We start from the raw sequence: 16,611 nt of genomic DNA, 5'->3' as shown, positions 1-16,611 counted from the left end.
CCGCAGTGCCACTAGTTCTATGGCAACCTGGTTGTGTGCTTCGTTCCCAGACTCTTGCTTCATATCAGCTTTTAAAAATAACAAGTTCAGGCCTTGCCTGAACCCTTGCCCCAGTCTGTTTCTCCAAAGGCCTCGATAGTGCCAGTGGTCTACAGACTGAATGGTGAGCGCCGAAAGTTTCCTTTCTTGGAAGGGAGCCGTTATAGTCAGGCACTTAAGGTAAACATGCAGGAATGAAAGCCGAAAAGACTTACAGACTTAACACAGCGCCAAGAGAGCTAAATGGGCAGGGCCCGGATTGGTGCTGTCGAAGACTGAGATTGGCAGGCAATGTCACAAAATAATATCTTGAAAGCCCAGGCGAGTCGGATGATTCTATTGGGAAGTGGCCCCAAATCTCAGACTGATACACCTTCCCGGATTTCCCATCAGGGCAAGAGTAGTCGCCATGCACCATGCAGAGACCATTAAAATGACTCGTGCGGCAGAGCTTCCTCCAGACTCCGAGCTTGACCAACAACCTGACTTCCAGCAAAGTCTTCCGTCCACCCTGCAGAAGGAATAATCAGCTGCGGGTTAGCGTTTGCCCCAGCGTCTGGGCCAAATGCTTGGAAGCACCAGATCTGCGGAGGCTGTGGGTAGGGGAAACAAATCCAGTCCGGGTTTTGTCTGAACGGGGGGGACCGGAGAGCTGCGAGCAATGGCTCGAGAAGAGGGGGGCGGTGGTGGAAAACACACAACACAAACAGCTCGCGCCGAGGGACGGCAGCGGTAGGCCCGGACCGCGCGGGCGCAGCGGGCCGGGAGAGGCGCGCGCGGGCCCGGCCGCCGGCCGCATGGAGCGCAGCGCGGCCCGCGGCTCCCGGGCGGCGGCGGCGGCGGCGGCGGCGGCGGCGGCGGCGGCGGCGGCGGCGGCGGCGGCAGCGCGCGGCTCGCTCACACCCACCCCCGCCCGCGGCCGCCGCGCCGCCCCGCCGTAGCCGCCGGCCGCCGGCGTCCCCGCGGGCCGGTCCAGCGAAGGCGGCGCCCGCGCCTCTGCAGCCAGCGGCCGCTGCGAGCCCGGGGAGGCGGCTCCCGCAGCGCCCCGCCGCGCCCCGCCGCCCCGCGCCCCGGGCGCCTGCGGCCACCGCGGCCGCCCGGCTCGGCAGAGGAGGGGAAGCGGGAGGAGGAGGAGGAGGTGACAAACTCCCCGGCTCCGAGCCGCGGCTGGCAGCCTGCGGTCAGGCATGCAGGCGCGGCGTCTAGCCAAGCGCTCCAGCCTGGGCAGCCGCCGGGGGGGCGCCGCCGCGCCGCAGGCGCCCGGCCCCGCGCCCGCCAAGGAAGGCGCCTCGCCCGGGCTCGCGCCCCCGGGCCCGGCCCCGGCCGCGGAGAGCTGGAGGCCGCCGCTGCCGCCGCCGCCGCCGCCGCGCAGCGCCGGGACCGGCCCCCCTCGGGCCGCCGCCGCCGCCTCGTCGCCCGTGCTGCTGCTTCTGGGGGAGGAGGACGAGGACGAGGAAGGCGGGAGCAGGCGGCGGAGGGGGCTCGGGCGGGTGCAGGAGAAGCCCCGAGGGGGCGCGGAGGAGGAGGATGACGACGAGGAAGACGAGGACGAGGAGGTGGTCGTCGACGAAGACGAGGAGGACGGCGAGGAGCGCTTCACGCCGCTCGGCCCGGGCCGCGCAGTCCCCAGGGGCCCGGCCCGGGGCGCGTTGAAGGTGCGTGCAGGGGGCTCCGCGGCGCGCGCGGGACCCGCCGGCGCGGGGAGGGAGACGGGCCCCGGGCCCCGGGCCGGGCGCGCGCTGAGGCCGGGGGCTGGCGGCTGGCGGAGGCCGGGCCGGGAGGGGTGTGTCGGGCGGCGCCGGGGGAAGAGCGAGGGAGATGATGAGCTCACACCTCGGGCCCCCGGCACCTTTCCCAGGCGGTCGCTCCCCCGCCTACCCCGTTCCTCAGAGGCCGGGTCGCGTTTGTGGTCTCGTGTGGGTGCCGGAAAAGGACGCTTCTCCCCGGCGAGGTAGGGAACTTGGAGATGGGACGAGGTAGGCGCGGGTTTACGCCCGCTGGGGACGCGCGAGGTAAGAGGGAGTGAGATTTTATTCTTCCCCGAGGAAGCAGGAGTAGCTCCGGGATCCGGAGGGCTGGCCAAGCTTATTGAAACTAACGAGCAGCTTCTCTTGTCAATCTCTCGATGCCTTCTTCATCCAAGAACAATTGTGGATGAGTTTCCGTCACAGATGTTTGTAAGGGAACGGGTAAGCCCAAAGCTAAAACCAAGCCCTTGGTTCCTACCTGCATTTAGCTTGCAGCTTTTGGCATTCCTGCCCCCCCCCCCCATTTAAACTCGACATTGTTGAGCTTGGTTAGCATTTGGGGTTCCCCCCCCTCCTCGGAATTGCAAATGGGGAAAAAAGAGGAAATTGGGAAAAGTGGGGGTGGGGTGTAATTTGGCATTTAAAATGGATGTGAATTTCTGCTGAGAATTCTAGTGAAGTCTCTTGTGCACTGAAGCACCGAGAGATTTTTCCGTTTGTGTATCTTCAGGAGATAAGGGGTTTATTATTACACAACTGACTGGTTGGGCTTTCAGGCATGCGATTGGACAAAGCAAACCACGTTGAGGTTCATGCACAGTGTATGTTGCTAAGAAGTTTTGAGGGCAGCAAGTGGTAAGCGATGAAGTTAGTGTTTTTCCTCAAGAGTGGTTCTTAAAATCAACTGAGTAACTATTTACTGAAGTTTTCAGAAGATAGTGATATATCAGGAAAAAAAAGAAATACATAAACAAGTGAGCTTAATAGAGACTATCTTCTGGGGTTTGAAAAAAAAAAAAAGCTCCTCAAAGCATGAAATTGCAATTCCAAAGAAATGCTAAACATCAGCATTTAGAATATCCCAGAATAGACATGGCACAAATTTGTTTCCTAGACCACCCTGGAAGTACCAGCTCTGGGAGTGAGAAATTTTCAGCAAGTAGTCATTCGGGATGATAGTTTTTGACAGTTGCTTGTTGGAATCCAGACCATGAGCTACTCATTACCATGGTCTGCTAAAAAGCCTGCATTGTATGGCTACAGGATATAGCTGGGGTTGGAATTAAGTCACATGCATCAGTGACATTGAGTAACAGGAGTAGTAATTCTTCAGTGTTTTTGCCCAGAAATACTGACAGAAAAATTAATTGTAATTTACGCTCTGTGATCAAAGTAAACCCAAGGTAGGAAAAAATCAAACCTATGGACACAGAATTACTAGGGTGTGATGATTCACATTATCAAAAAAGATTGTTCACATCTCCCGACAAATTTCTGTTAAATTCTTCAAAAATGGGCTTCATTTTATAAGCAATTTTGTTTGCCCACAGCTTTGCAGTAATTCGTATACTGAATAGTTTGAGGTATAATTTTTATTTTTCACTGCTTCAATGATATCTTGACACTGCATCTGAAGAAAGTTTCTAACGGAAGATCATTTTATTCTAATATTTTATTCTAATGCATGTGAAATGTCAACAACTTATACCTATACTGATGCATTCATTTATTCAAATATTTATTGAGCAGCTCCAACGTGCCAGGTGCCCTTCCTAGGACATAGCAGCGAGCACCTTCCAGATGCACACATCCAGTGAGAAGAGTCCTAGCAAGAAGCAAGTATGGTGCTCGAGACTGCGATTGCGTGCTAGGAGGGAAATAATGATGTCCCAGAGTCTAGGAGGAAGAAGGGAAAGCTACTGGGGTAGACCCCCAGGGTACCCCCTCAGGGGGTAGACCTTCGTGAGGAAGGGACATTTGATCTGAGGCCTGACACATGCAGCTTGGGCAGATCTTTCCAGCAGAGAGAATAACAGTTGCAAAAGCCCTGAGGTGGGAAGGAGAAAAAGGTGAATGTGGCTGGAACGTGGTAGGGACGAGATATGCCAGGGAAGCAGGTAGGAGCTAGCAACAAAGGGCTTGGTGGGCCTTTCTTTCTTTCTTTCTTTCTTTCTTTCTTTTTTAATGTTTTCTTTATTTCTAGGAGAGAGAGAGACAGCGCGTGAGCAGGGGAGGGTCAGAGAGAGAGGGAGTCACAGACTGAAACAGGCTCCAGGCCCTGAGCTGGCAGTCAGCACAGAGCCCGACGCGGGGCTCGAACCCACGAACCGCGAGATCATGAACCCACGAACCGCGAGATCATGACCTAAGCGAAAGTCGGACGCTTAACCGACTAAGCCACCCAGGCGCCCCTTGGTGGGCCTTTCTAAAGTAGAGTATGAAGTCTTTGGAAAGTCGTAAGCAGTAAAGGCATACAAGGTGGTTTGCATTTAAAAAAAAAAATAATAAATTCCTGCTGTATGGAGTATAGAAGACCACAGGCAGAAGCGAGGAGACCCGTCGGTGATTACTGCTGCAGTCCAGGTGAGAGGTGAAGGCAGTTTGGCTGAGGAGTGGACAGATCAGGATCTGTTGTGAAGATCGACCTGTAAGGACTTGCTGATGGAATAGGGGAGGAGGGTGAAGGAATGAGAGGCCCCAATGTAGAGGTTTGTTAAATGTGCCATTTGCTAAGACTGGGAAAACTGGGGGAACAATGGACTTTGTGAAAATCAAGTGTTCTCTTTGGTCATGTTAAGTCTGAGATGACAATTAGACATGCAAATGGGAATGCAATTAGGCAGCTGGCTGTCGGATGTGGAGCTGAGGGGAGAGGTCAGGGCTAGAGAGAAAAATTTGGGCGTCAAGAGCGTGTTGATGTCATTTAAGCTGGGGACTAGAAAGGGAGTGGAGTAGGTCAGAAAAGGACAGTCTTGGGCCAGACTTGGACACGTCACTGTTTAAGTTTGGGTGTAGGAAGAGAAGCCAGCAAAGATGAATAAGAAGGAACAGCCAAATAAACTGCAGGAAACTAGAGAATGTAAAGTCCCATAAGCCAAAAGAAGAAATAGTTGAAAAGGTGGAGAGTGGTGAACTGTTGAATACTACTGGGATATTGAGTAAGATGGGCATAGAGACGTATCCACTTAGATTAGATAATGTGGAGCTTATTGGTATTCCTGACAAAAGAATGCAGAGGCAGTGATGCGAATCCAGTGGGCAGAACAGTGAATGAGAGTTGAGAACATAGTGACACGTATGAAAAACTCTCTTCATAAGTTTTAAGGTAAGGTACAGTAGACTTTAGTGTAAAGACTACAGCATTCTGGGAATTTCTTGTGGGGGTGATTTCCTATTGCTGTGTAACAAGTTACCACAAACTTTTGGGCTTACAGCACTTCTCACAGTCTCTGTGGGTGGAGTCTAGTTTCTACCTACCTGGGTTTGCTGCAGAGTCTCACAAGGGTGTAATCAAGGTGTTAAGCGAGCTGTGTTTTCACCAGAAGGCTTAACTGGGGAAGCATGCACTTCTAAGTCCATTCAGGTTGTGAGCAGAATTCATTCCCATGTATTTGCAGGTTTGATGGTCCCAGCTTCTTGCTGGCTATTGCTTGGAAGCCCTATCCCCCACCTACACCTCTACTCCCTGTAGTGCTTTGTCACTTGAACTTCCTCAACATGGCCTCTTCCTTCATCAAGCCAGCAACGGGAGTCTTAGCGCCAGTCTGTCTTAGCAACGTAGATTCTCATATAATTCACTGTAATCACAGGAACAATACTTCATCATAGAATAGATCATAGAACAAACATACTCTGTTGCTTAGTACTGGGTCAAAAGTTCCACCCATACTTAACAGAAGAAGGTATAGAAGGGCATGAAAACCCTTGGAGGAGGGTGAGGATCCTTGGGGGTCACAATAGGGAAGAGCCAAAGATACAGAGAGAAGAGAGAAACTGCAGAAGGAAAGTCCTTGGGAAGCCATAGTCGAGGGGACCTATAACCCAAGCACAGGGGCTGGCTTTGAGAGAAGCAAGGAAACCTTCCACTGAATTAAAGAGAAGGTAGGGAGAATGGGTCCAGATGTGGGTAGTTGTGTATTGGATGATAGTCAAATGAAGTAGTATTTGTCTTATGGCTTCTGTTTTCCCCATGTAGCAGGAGGAAAGGTCTTCAACTGAGAGTGGAGGAGAGTTGAAGGCATGGCGCAGTGCTGTGGGAGAGCAGTAGAGCAAACATACTGAGAAAGCAAATACAGTGGCCAGATAGTATCAAGGGCCCATCTGATGCCTGTGGTTTTCCACTTATGGTGCAAGCGAACCTGTCTAGATGTGTGATTGTCCCAGATTCATCCCACTGACTCATGCATGGAATAATAATAATAAATAATGTTGATTGAATACCTAGTATGGTCAGTACAAGTCTAAATGTAATCTCATTTCAACTTCATTTCGTGTCCATGAGGCAGGCGTTATTATTATCCTCGTTTTACAGAAATGCTAAGCAACATAAAGATACACAGATATTAGGTGGCAGAGCAGGTGTTTGAGCCTAGGAAGTTGAACTCCAGAGCTATCACCCTTATTCCTTATACTATATTGTCTCCTTGTAGACCAAGCAGAGAGCAGCCTTCATCAAGCATGGGGTTTAGCCACCTGAGTGAATGATGGAAAGAAAGGGCAGAACATACTGTTGAAGAAGTTGATACAGCTGGGGCTATAATGATGAGCTAGGGGATTTTAGAAAAGTGAGGACAGGGGGCGCCTGGGTGGCTTAGTCAGTTAAGCGTCCGACTTTTGCTTAGGTCATGATCTCGCTGTTCGTGGGTTCAAGCCCCGCGTTGGGCTCTGTGCTGACTGCCAGCTCAGAGCCTGGAGCCTGTTTCAGAGTCTGTGACTCCTCTGACCCTCCTCTGCTCACACTGTCTCTCTCTCTCTCTCCTAGAAATAAATAAAACATTAAAAAAAAAAAAGAAAAGTGAGGACAGGAGGGGGGTGAGGGATGGTGGAAAGGTCATAGGTCAATGGATTAGAGAAAACAAAGAGTTAACCAATAAAATCAATAAAACAATGGGAAGGAAATGCAGGACACTTTGGGTTCTAAAGTATCATCAATATGAACGAACGTTTGCCAAATATTTATAAGCCAAGAACTACACTATATGAAAGAGGATTTCATTAGAAATTATGATTCTCCACAACTGAGGATTCTGACCTGGAGATGAAATACCACACCCGAGGTAGTAGGGCCACCTACTGGGAGCAGGGTTCACGTCCGTGGCCTGAGCTTTTAGTCACCGAACTGGAATCTCCCATAATTTATTAGGGGTTTATGTGCCCATTTACTTCCAGGAGAACTTGGGATGCTAAGGAGATTGAGGAGCAGGTGCTGTGAGGTGTCTGAGATGTATTGCTTGATTATTATAATGGACACTAATTCAGGCTTTAAATGAGAGAACAAAGAAACTTTGTATTACAATTTTCTGTTTCTGACCAAAGGAAGCTTACATATTTATGTGCAGTGGTAAGATTCCGCCCTCTACCCGCCCCCCCAAATGTGAACCTCCTAGGCTCCTATATGTCGAATACTAACACAGTATATCGAATAGCACAGTAAATAATATCTTTATCCAGTGTTTAATAAAGAAAAAAAATGCAAGGACAATGTCAAATACAGGAAGGATTCAATTGTAAGTTGTTATTCAATGAAGCAAAATAGTAAGAGCAGAGATAACAGGGCCCAGGGCGGTCCTCTGTGACGCTATGCATTAGGACAGGGACAGGAATGGAAGCATCTGAAGAGATTGATCGTTTGTTGGCATAATGGGTTTAGGAAAAAACTTGACATGAGTTCATCTACTGAAAACCTAGGAAGACTTTTAAATGAGATAATATATGTCAGAGTTCCTACTTTCGGTGCTCAATAAATATTAATTGGAATCTGCTTCCTGGGTGCCAGCTTTTCAAGGATGGTTAACACATCTATTAGACTATATCTTGACTATCAGATGACTTTTAAGAATCCTTTGGCAGAGGCTGTGCAGCAAACACTGAATTCCAATTTGCTAACAAGCATGTGTCTTACAAATGGTCTGTGTTGGCTCGAGTGAAAGACATGTGCTTAAGATACCAGACAAAGTTGTCATTCACTGAATCATGGACTGCTGGAGTTGGAAGGGAAACAGAGATTATCTGGTAATCCCATACCCTCAGTTGACCACTGAGGACACTGAGACCATGAAAGGCAGAACGCCTTGTCAGGCTAGGGCTGCCTAGCGAGTTTGGTGGGGCTAGGATTAGCACCCTGATCTGCCAGCCTCAAGTTACGGCCCTCCTTTCTGGGTTAGTTTCTTGTGCCTGGGAATGTTCTGCAGTTCACTCCTTTAGGGTTGCAGATAGAGAAATCACAGCTTTCTAAAGTGATCTGCCACTGCGTATCAACTTCCATTTTTGGAATGTTCTTCCTTCCTACATAAAGTACCCGAGGCAGAGGTGACCTCACGATGGCTGTGGTAGCATGTGATTGGCTGGGCAGGACCCCCTGAGAATCCTGCCTGGGCCAATGCCCCATCCCTGTGCAGTTTCCAAAGGACATGTGTACTCACCCCTTAACTAGGACCTCTCCGCCTCTGCCAAAATGTTACTCCTAGCTGATTGTAGAAGCAATAGAAAAAAGAGGAGAAAACGTGAGAAATCAAGACCTATCCTGAGTCTTCTTACCCCGGAGTCTCAGTGAGAAGGAGGCAGAGGCAGCTGCAGCCCTGTGTGTGCTTGACTTCTTAAAACACGGAGAAACTGTTCATTTGTAAATCTGTCCCCGTCAGATTACTGTGCCTTCTATCTCAAGAAGGGTGCAGAGAGGAGAGGCATGGGAGCGTTTTCCTTCCTCCTTCAGGGTACATGTCAGAACTTCTGACCTGAGCAACTGGGCTTGTCACAGTGACTTGATACAAACTCTGCTAAAGTAAAGGAAATTTGCCCCGTCCAATCTCATCTTAAGGTGAATGCCAGGTTTCCGTTAGACTTTCTGAAGTATTTAGAAATATTCAGAGGCTCTCATAACCAGCCTTCTGGCCTAGCCAAACCTGTACCATTGAAATAAGGGTGATTTTCTTTGGGTTGGTTGTTCATGTTCCTGTCCATTCCCTCAGTAGAAAATATTGTGGGCTGTTGCTTATCATGTTCCTAATACACATGTGGGTTATAACAGTGAATAAAGACCACAAGGAGCCCGTGGTCTGACAGATTCTGGCCACACTGTCTGTAAAGAAGTTCCAAGCCCTTTCCCTCTTTACCCCTAAGATCAAAATTAGATCTGCTAAGAGACCTCACTTGGCTACCACAATCGGGGATGTGATTTTGACACATACCCTGAAACAGTTGTAGCCAAGCAATCTATATGATTGTGTGGTTTGGCCAGGAGGTAATTTCTGAGTAGCTAGTCCAAGTGTGAGTTTAAATCACTGAATTTTGGGGTGCCTGGGTGACTCAGTTGGTTAGGTGTCCAACTTCGGCTCAGGTCATGATCTCACAGTCCGGGGGTTTGAGCCCCGTGTCGGGCTCTGTGCTGACAGCTCAGAGCCTGGAGCCTGCTTCAGATTCTGTGTTTCCCTCTCTCTCTCTCTCTCTCTCTGCCTCTCCTCCACTTGCTCTTTGTCTCTGTCTCTCAAAATAAAATAAACACATAAAAAAATAAATCACTGAATTTGGCATATAACCTTGGTAGCCCTCACTGGTTGAAATGCAACAGAGTATCACTCTGAGATATGTGTAGTAGAATTAAAATGATTAAATATTTACACTTTGTTGAAGATACTGTTTTGGAAAGTCCAGTGTTTCGGTTTATATGTAGGAAAGACAGGCTCAACTCTAGCACGTGGAAGGCAGGTCTGTAAGTTCAGGGTCAGAAGTCAGCAGTAACATACCGGAGGGGTACGTTTGTCTTGCAGAACAACATGGGGCCTTGAGGTGCAAGGAAATAAAGGGGCCCTGCCTTTCTGTTGCTCCATGAGGACTGACTGAGTGTGTTGTCTTGCTGCTCTGCCCTATAGTTACCAGTAACACACTTGCTTTCCCTATTATGTTCCTGTCATAATGGCAGGTTTAGTGAAAGTAAAATCTCCCTGATTCAGACTAATTGGGGATAGCTCATCAAAATAAGCGAATGTCAAAAGCACTCCAACATTTTAAGTTAAATCCAAATTTTAACGAGGCTGTATGCCTTGAAATATGATTTGATAAACACTGCAGACAGAATAGTTGTAGTCCATTAGTGTGACCTTCAGTGTGGGCCCTCCAGTGAGATGGGAGAGAACAGGCTAGGAAAGCAGCTGCTCCTGCTACTACCCCTTACTCCACTCTTACCCCTCTGTAGATCAAGAAGTGATGTAACACAGGATCTGGGTTCAGATTCTGGCTTCTCCACTTGCTAGTTGCATGGCCGTATCAAGTTGCTTAATGTCTCTATGCTTTGTTAGCGTCTACAAAATTAGGATAATATTGTCTTGTCATTGCCTGCTGTTATTGAATATGGCCCAAAGACCTGAAATTTGATACGGATGGCAGTTTATTTCCTTTATGGTTTCAGAAAGGAATCTTTTATAAAATTTTGCTCAAGGATACGCAATCCCACAGTTATTTTGACTATTACAACCTCCTCTTTATTACATGCTACCGAGATATTTAGGAGAACTCCTTCCTGAAGTGACTTCGTTCCTTCCTGAAGTGACTTCGTTCATCTGAATTCAATTCTCTGGTTCCATTGTATATGTGGTGAGCTTGAATCTTCCTTTTCATCTCAGGAAACTGTGAGTCACTTATCTACTTGTGCAAAGAGGACAGAGATATTCTGTCTCTTAGGTTCATAGTCTGTTTAGATCTATAGTTCTTATACTGGAATAAACGCTACTATCCACAGAAGTGAGAAGAGTCTTACCACATACACTGAATGTGTGTTGTTAAAAGATGTGACAGAATGTGTGGTGAAAGGGTGCCCGGGTGGCTGAGTTGGTTAAGTGTCGGACTTCAGCTTAGGTCATGATCTCACGGTTCGTGGTTTCGAGCCCCATGTCTGGCTCTACTGACAGCTCAGAGCCTGTAGGCTGGTTTGAATTCTGTGTGTCTCTCTCTCTGCCCCCCCTCTCAAAAACAAACATTAAAATTATTAAAAAGCAGCTGTGGTGAAAATACAACTTGGAGAAATTCTGGTTAAGAACAGAGACATGGTTTTTTTTAAGTTACAAAATATTTTAAACATAGAGGAAGTTGGAAGAATAGTACAACACCCATATACCTATAAGTAAATAAAGAAGTTATTGATCATAGACGCCGATGGCCATTTTGAGTTTCTGAATATAGGTGAATATAGGTTGTGGCATTTATATATTTATTAGGTGACAGAGGTGTTTTTTTCTGGAGCATATTCTCCTTGGAACACATTTAGAAAATATTGGTTTATAATTATTTTTATAAATGAGAAATCCATGGAAAAGTCTCTTATATTTAGGATAAATAACTAAAACTGTTTTTTTAAATTTATTTCGAGAGAGAGAGAGAGACCAAGTATGAGCAGGTGAGGGGCAGAGAGAGAGAGAGAGAGGGAAAGAGAGAGAGAGAATCCCAAGCAGGCTCCACACTGTCAGTGCAGAGCCCAACATGGGGCTCAATCCTAAGATCGAGTGAAATCATGACCTGAGTTGAAACCAAGAGTCAGATGCTTAACTGACTGAGTCACCCAGGTGCCCCTAAAACTGCATTATTAAAGAAATAAATTGTCACACATGCAGAGAAAGATTAAAATGCTGTTTGGGGGTCACACAAACTTTGAAATATTTTTCCTCATAAAGCTGATAATTTTTTTAGTATTGAGTTTCTAAAAAAAAAAAGTATTTCATGTGGTAAATTTTCACCTGCATATCTGTGAATATCATTCTTGTGTGTGAAGTTTAAAAACTGGTAGAGAACGCTACCTTTCTTGGTAAATCAGGCACCAAAAGATGGCAGTTTTGAGAGGTGCTATTGTAACAGAATTACAAATGCCAAGGGAACAGAAAATCACAAGGTGTTTATACCCAGGAAAGAGTATCCGATAATATGTTTTCCACATTCTAAAAGGAAAACGATTTACAATATCAGAATAGTCTAAATGAAAAGAGCATATAAAGTCACTAGGACACTGGGATTGACACATTTTCTGTCAGCAACAGTGTGACTATTGCATAAAGGGCTTAAGCATTTGTGAACACTGGATACATTGTGTAAGGCCTCTTCATTGGATATTGTTCAGTATTTATGTCAGTATTACCCAACATTTAATGCATTATGACTTACAGAGGACCCTCATAGTTAACTTCAGTTGACCCTCTTTGTAATCTTGGAAAGCGGATATTATTATCCCCATTTATATTTGTGGAAAATAAGCCCCAGAGAAGAATGGGGCAGTTTCTTCTGTCTGTCTGTCTGCCTATCTGTCTATCTGTCATAATTTTGTACCAAATAACATAGATATTTGTCAAACACTGAAGAAAACAGTGAGGACTGACAGTTTTAAGTACTTTAAGTACTAGTACTTAGGCAACAGTGATAATTTAAAGAGATAGGAGTATTTTAGAGTAAATTATAAAAACAATATGACATGCAGTTTTTATAGGTTGTCACAAACATTTCATGTAGCTTGTGCATGCTTCACAAGTCAACTACAAGTGCTTAATGAAGACCAACCCTCACTAATTTCCATGAATTTGGGTGAGGACCTAAAGTTTATTTAAAACAACTTTTTAAAAAAGTAAACTTTCGAAGCATTAAGGGAAAGACAGTTTGTTGCATGCAAGGGAACCCCTGTAAGACTATCAAGTTTCTCAGCAAAAATATTTCAGGCCAGATGGGAGTAGCATGATATATTGAAAATGCTAAAAGGAAAAAATTCCAACCAAGAATACTATGCCAAAAAAGGTTATCATTCTGAATTGAAGAAGGGAGCTTTTAAGAAAAACAAAAGCCAAAGGAATTCATCACTGCTAAACCAAGCCTTACAAGCAATGTTAAAGGAGCTTCTTTAAGCTGAAAAGAAGGAGCACTAATTAGTAACAAGCAAACATATGAAAGTAAAACTCTTACCAGTAAAGGTAAATATATAGTAAATGTAGTGAATTAATCACTTATAAAACTTATGTGAAAGTTAAAAGACAAAAGTAGTAAAAACAACTATATCTACAAAAATTAATTAAGAGATACACACAAAAAATGTAGAATGTGACATTAAAAGCAAAGAACTTGGGGGAAAGGAGTAAAGTGATAGAGTTTTAGAATGGGTCCAAACTTAACTTGCTTTTAACTTGTTATACAATAGACTGTTACATACATAGACTGTTAAATGTGCCTCATGGTAACTACAAAGCAAAAATCTATAGTAGATACAAAGGAGATAAAACAAGGAAGGAACCCAAGCATAACATTACAGAAAATCATTAGAAGATAAGAAAAGAATGCTAGAGAACAATGGAACAGAGAGAAACTGCAAAACAGCCAGAAAGCAATTAACAAAATGGCAATAAAACATACCTATCAATAATTACTTTAAATGTAAATGGACTAAATTCTCCAATCAGAAGACCCAGAGTAGCTGAATGGATTTAAAAAACAAGACCCATCTATATGCTGTCTAGATGGGTTCATTTCATTTTTTTAAATTATAGTTTATTGTCAAGTTGGTTTCCATATAACACCCAGTGCTCATCCCAGCAAGTGCCCTCCTCCATGGCCATCACCCATTTTTCCCTCTCCCCAACCCTCATCAACCCTCAGTTTGTTCTCAGTATTTAAGAGTCTCTTATGGTTTGCCTCCATCCCTCTCCTTAACTGTTTTTTCCCCTTTCCCTCCCCTATGCTCCTCTGTTAAGTTTCTTCTGTTCCCCATATGAGTGAAAACATATGCTATCTGTCTTTCTCTGGCTGATTTATTTCACTTAGCATAATACCCTCGAGTTCTATCCATGTTACTACAAATGGCCAGATTTCATTCTTCTAATTGCCATGTAGTATCCATTGTATATATAAACCAGATCTTCTTGATCCGTTTGTCAGTTGATGGACACTTAGGCTCTTTCCATGTTTTGGCTGTTGTTGAGAGTGCTGCTATGAACATTGGGGTACATGTGCCCCTATGCATCAGCACTCTTGTATCCCTTGGGTAAATTCCTAGCAGTGCTACTGCTGAGTCATAGAGGAGTTCTGTTGTTAATTTTTTGAGGAATCTCCACACTGTTTTCCAGAGGGGCTGCACCAGTTTACATTCCCACCAACAGTATAAGAGGGTGCCTGTTAAGAGACTGACTTCAGATGTAAGGACACACACATACTGAAAGTAAAGGGTTGGAAAAAGATGTTTCATGCAAATGGAAACCAAAAGAAATCTGAGGTAGCTATACTTATTAGATAAAACAGCCTTTAAAACAAAAACTATAGGGGCACCTGGGTGGCTCAGTTGGTTAAACGTCCGACTTCAGTTCAGGTCATGATCTCGCGGTTTGTGAGTTTGAGCCCTGTATCGGGTTCTGTGCTGGCAGCTCAGAGCCTGGAACCTGTTTCGGATTCTGTGTCTCCCTCTCTCTCTGCCCCTTCCTCGCTCATGCTCTGTCTCTCTGTGTCTCAAAAATAAATAAACTATATAAACAATTTTAAAAAACCCAAAAACTATAATAAAAGACAAAGATGGGCATTACATAATGATAAAGGGTTAATCCAGCAAGATGATATAACGTTTGTAAATATTTATCCACCCAACCTGGAGAGTCTAAATTTATAAAATAAATGTTAACAGATTTAAAGGAGAAATTGACAGCAATATAATAATGCTACAGGAATTTAATATCCCACTTATATCAATAGATAGATCATCCAGGCAGCACATCAGTAAGGAAATATCAGCAATAAATGACACATTAGGTCAGATGGGCTTAACAGATATATACAGAGCATTTCATCCAAGAGTTGCAGTATACACATCCTTCTCCTACTCCTCATCCTCCTTCTTCTTTTTAAAGTTTATGTATTTATTTGAGAGACAGAGACAATGTGAGTGGGAGAGGGGCAGAGAAAAAAGGAGAGAGAGAGAATCCCAACCAGGCTCTGGGCTGCCAGCGCAGAACCTTGACATGGAATTTGAACTCATGAAATTGTGAGATCATGACCTGAGCTGAAACTAAGACTCTGATGCTTAACTGAGTGAGCCACCCAGCCACCCCTACATCTTGAATGCACATAGAATTTAAGTGTGCATATTCTCTGGAGCAGACCATATGTTGGGCCACAAAACAAGTCTCAATAAATTAAAGAAGATTGAAATCATGTTAAGCATCTTTTCCAACCATAATGGTATGAAACCAGAAATCTATTACAAGCAGAAAACTGGAAAAATCACAAATATGTGGAGACTGAAAAGCATGCTACTGAGCAACCAATGGGTCAATGAAGAAATTAAAGGAGAAAAAGAAAATACCTTGAGACAAATGAAAATGGACGTTTAACACACCAAAATCTGTGAGATGCAGCAAAAGCAGTTCTAAGAGGAAAGTTCATAGCAATACGTGTCTACCTCAAGAAGTAAGAAAAATCTCAAATAATCTAAAATTACACTTGAAGGAAATAGAAAAAGAAGAACAAATGAAGTCTAGAGTTGGTAGAAGTAAGGAAATAATAGAGCAGAAATAAATGAAGTAAAGACTAAAAATACAATGGAAAAGATCAATGAAATTAAAACCTGATGTTTGGAAAAGATAATATTGGCAAGTGTTTAGCTAGACTCGCTAGGGAAAAAGGAGAGAGGGCTCAAATAAATAAAGTCAGAAACGAAAGAAGTTACAATGATACTAAAGAAATACAAAGGATCATCAGAGACTACTATGAATAATTATATGCCAACAAATTGGGCAATCTAGAATAAATGGATAAATTTCTAGAAACATAGAATCTTCTAAGAACAAATGATGATGATATAGAAAAATCTGAATAGACTGATTACTAGTAAAGAGATTGAATTGGTAATCAAAACACGCAAAAGTTCAAGAGCAAGAAGCTTCACTGGCGATTTATATTAAACATTCAAAGATATAATGTTATCATTTTCTAAATTTTTATTTTAATTGAAGAGGATGGAATGCTTCCAAACTCATGTTATAAAACCAGTGTTACTCTGATATCAAAATGAAACAAGGGCACCACAAAAAATGAAAATTACAGGCTAACATCCCTGTTGAACATAGATGCAAAATCTTCAACAAACTATTAGCAAACTGAATTCAACAACGCATAAAAAGCCTCATACACCATGAACAAGTAGGATTTGTTCCAGGGATGCAAGGATGTTTCAATGTGAATGTGTCATAGCACTTTAAAATAAAGAAAAGTAAAAATCACATGATTGTTTCAATAGATGCACAAAACATTTGACAAAATTTAACATCCATTTATGATAAAAATCTCAACAAAGTGGGTATAGATTGAACATAACTCAGCATAATAAGGCCATATAGGACAAGCTCATAGCTAACATTATACTCAGTGGCAAGAATCTGAAAGCTTTACCTTTAAAATCAGAAGGAAGACAAGGATACCCACTCTCACCAGTTTTATTGAACATAGTCTTAGAAATCCTAGCCATAGCTTTTAAGGAGGAAGAAGAAATAAATTAAAAAGGAAGATGTGAAACTGCCACTATTTGCAGATAATGTGATTTTATATATAGAAAACCCTGAAGACTCCACCAAAAAACTGTTAGAACTAAGAAACAAAT

At 44.2% G+C, this 16,611-nt stretch overlaps 1 protein-coding gene across 4 annotated transcripts in view; it reads left to right on the top strand.

Annotated features, from left to right (window-relative positions):
* Nucleotides 1-364: 364 nt before the first annotated feature.
* The window catches only part of ZNF704 (zinc finger protein 704), a 231,888-nt gene continuing 215,641 nt past the window's right edge, over nt 365-16,611 (top strand). For 3 of the 4 annotated variants that reach the window (XR_005531415.1, XR_005531414.1, XM_039250101.1), the window contains exon 1: nt 1,144-1,694. Coding sequence is in view for 1 of the 4 variants with exons in the window: in XM_039250101.1 (XP_039106032.1) it covers nt 1,227-1,694 (468 nt within the window). In the remaining 3 variants the exon portion in view is untranslated. Of the gene's footprint in view, nt 639-1,143; nt 1,695-16,611 lie in introns of those variants that run through there. The other variant, XM_039250103.1, reaches the window with a different exon arrangement.

This window comes from Hyaena hyaena, unplaced genomic scaffold (assembly GCF_003009895.1).
Source record: "Hyaena hyaena isolate Hyena2069 unplaced genomic scaffold, ASM300989v1 scaffold_358, whole genome shotgun sequence".
Lineage (NCBI taxonomy): Eukaryota > Metazoa > Chordata > Mammalia > Carnivora > Hyaenidae > Hyaena > Hyaena hyaena.
This window is presented reverse-complemented; position numbering and strand designations above follow the sequence as displayed.